At 41.7% G+C, this 3,022-nt stretch overlaps 1 protein-coding gene across 1 annotated transcript in view; it reads right to left on the bottom strand.

The window, feature by feature from the left end:
• Positions 1–2,009, bottom strand: part of LOC110115858 — a 9,903-nt gene extending 7,894 nt beyond the window's left edge. Inside the window, exons 1-2 of the mRNA XM_028693555.1 lie at positions 1,301–2,009; positions 34–1,132 (exon numbers count right to left, since the gene is read on the bottom strand). Coding sequence (XP_028549388.1) covers positions 34–1,132; positions 1,301–2,009 — 1,808 coding nt within the window. The remainder of the gene's footprint in view (positions 1–33; positions 1,133–1,300) is intronic.
• Positions 2,010–3,022: the final 1,013 nt, after the last annotated feature.

The following is a 3,022-nucleotide window of genomic DNA, read 5'->3' as shown; positions in this document are numbered from 1 at the left end:
AGAGATGTATCAGCTAAAGTTCTTCTATTCAACCAGTAATTGGTTGGGATGGCATCCCTCAATAGTCTCCACCAAAAGAAATGTTCCCGTGGGTGCAGTTTCAGTTGCTTCAACCAACTGAATTCATAGTTCCCTTTCTCCTCACTATCTCTATAAGCCATTGCCGCAACTTTCATACTCAACCTGGAATAGATGAGTTCTGGGTTATCCTCCTGACTCTCATTGGAGATATTAATGGCTAAGATACGTTCAGCCATAGTATTCCCAAAACAATGCTTAACCATCTCTACATTCCACTGAAATGAGTTATTCAGCAAGTTACAGACCTTCATATCTTCCACTTCTTCAATGTTAACAAATGTTGGCCACTTAGCAATATTACGATTCATAATCCACACATCATGCATCACATCAATTTGGCTTCCATCCACAATGCTCCACCTGAGGATCAATCTCAACACCTTAGCACCATCTTGGATCACCTTCCAAGTAACAGAGACTTTCTTCCCATGATCATATTCCCATAACTTCATACCATACCTTGCCATCAACACCTTGTAAAGAATAGAATCCTTATTCTGAAAGAGATCCCACACCGCCCGTGCACGCAAGGCCCCCTTCCACCGAGTAAGACAGTGAAAGCCAAGCCCCCCGTACTCCGTTGGTTGGCACAATTCCTTCCACCCAATATAATGCATCCCACGACTGCTAGCATCTTTCTGCCATAAAAACCGCCTCCCCATTTTTTCAATAGCCATAAGAACTCCATTAGGAATAGAAGTATGGGTCATAGCATACATAGGAACAGATAATAATGAAATTCTAACCAAGAGAGCCCTGCCAGCAAGTGAAAGATGTTTTTTGCCCCAGAGGTTAATCTTCTCAAATGCAATTCTCATAATTTTGGAGAAATCAGCCCCATTCAACCTCCTCATGACAAGAGGAAGGCCAAGGTATTCCAGGGAATCAACCTTTTTATATCCCATCATTCTAGCAATCATCCTCTTCCTCCAACTTGGGCACTTTCTGTTAAAAAGAATAACAGACTTGCCACAATTAATTTTCTGTCCAGTCCAGCAACAATAGTCTCCCAATAGATCCATAATCCGACGGTCATTGCACCTGCTGGATTCTGCAAAAACAAGGATATCATCAACGTACAGTAAGTGAGAAATACTTACTGTGTTCCTAGCCACCTGGACTCCAAGCTGCACTCCACGCTGTTTAATAGATTTGGACAGAAGCTCAGATCAAATGATAAACAAATACGGCGACAAGGGACATCCTTGTCGCAGCCCACTCTTAGCATCAATCCACCTTGTCCTGTTCCCATTCATCAGCAAAGTGAACTTTGGCTCAAAAATACACTGCACAACCCAAGTGATAAATCTCTTCTTGAAGCCCATCAAATTCATAACTTCCTGCAGTGTTTCCCATGACATACAACCGTACGTCTGTTCCATATCAATCTTCAAAGCCATAAGTCCATATTTTTGGTTAGAGTACTTAAACTTACTCATCATTTCCTGTGCCATCAGCCCATGACTGGATATAGATCGACCTGGAACAAAAGCCCCCTGCTCCTCACTAATGATAGTACTCAGCACAGGTTTTAGGCGGTTAATCAATACTTTAGCAACAATCTTATAAAAATATTGACATAAACTTATCGGCCTAAACTTTGATGGCATATTAGCATTCTCCATTTTTGGAATTAACACCACAAGGGTTTCCTTCCAGTTCTGGCACATCACATTAGTGTCAAAAAAATGCAAAATAGCACTAGTCACGTCTTTCTTTATAATCTCCCAATAAAATTTCAAAAAGGAAGAGGTTATACCGTCAATCCCTGGCACTCTGTTACTGCCCATACTAAACACAGCTTGACGGATTTCAGACTCAGTAATTTCAGCCTCCATACTATCACTGTACTGCGCAGGAATCATATCATGGTTACTGAATTCAGGCCAATTGGCCAGGGATACCTGCCTGTCTCTCCACTTCAGCATGAAGAAATTCCAAAATTCCTCCTAAATGAGGTTCGGATCAACAATCCTCTCCCAATTAGAATTTACAACTTCTATGATACGATTACCTCGCCTCCGAGCAGACGCAAAGGAATGGAAAAAATGTGAGTTCGTATCACCTTCATCAATCCATCTGGCTTTTGCTCTCTGCTTCCATCAGGTTGCAAGCCGAGCTAAAGTAGTGTTCAACTCAATTGCCTTCAATCTGAGTTCTTGTTCCTGTTCCTCATTCATCCCATTAGAAGAACAATCCACCAGTTGAAGTTCTTCAATACGGCTTTCCAGAGAAATTTTCAACTCATTAAGTTCTTTCAGTCGGTTACGACTCCAAAAGAACAAAGCCTTCATAGTTCTGCTGCACTTGTGATTCACCACCTCATCAGGCATTCCAAAGTCCTCCCTGTTCCAATTCTTCCAAACAAGCCTCCAAGTGACAGGGTAAGTCATCCATATATCTTCAAACCGTATCCATCTGTTTCCAGGTCTCGGTTTCTCAGCAAAAAGGTTCACCATCAACGGACAGTGGTCTGAAGTCAGCTGAACCAAATGTTTAACAACTGCAACCGGTGCCTGTCTCAGTCCTTCAGAATTCATTAGAATTCTATCAAGCCTCACCCAAATCTTGCTTAGCCCAGATTTATTATTAGACCAAGTATATTTGGGACCCAAAAATCCCAAATCATGTAGATCATTATCTACCATGAATTGAGCCATCTCCTGAGCCCCCACTGAGAAATTAAATCTCCTCCCACCCTTCTTCTAGCTTTGGTTTAAACAGCAATTGAAATCTCCCCCCACAATCAAAGGGAGATCAGAAGAAACCAAGGGACTAATAGTATCCCACAGCAACCGTCTGCTATGATAACCTTTACTAGCATATACCACAGCAACCGTCCACCTTTGCATATTAGGAAAAGTAAGATTCTCAATAAGCACCTACTCCATGTTGCCAATAACTTCAAACTTAGCAACATTCTTCTTCCACAAGGCAATCA

Source organism: Dendrobium catenatum, unplaced genomic scaffold (genome assembly GCF_001605985.2).
Source record: "Dendrobium catenatum unplaced genomic scaffold, ASM160598v2 fragScaff_scaffold_317, whole genome shotgun sequence".
Lineage (NCBI taxonomy): Eukaryota > Viridiplantae > Streptophyta > Magnoliopsida > Asparagales > Orchidaceae > Dendrobium > Dendrobium catenatum.
The sequence above is the reverse complement of the archived record's forward strand: the minus strand, read 5'-3'. Positions and strand labels throughout refer to the sequence as shown.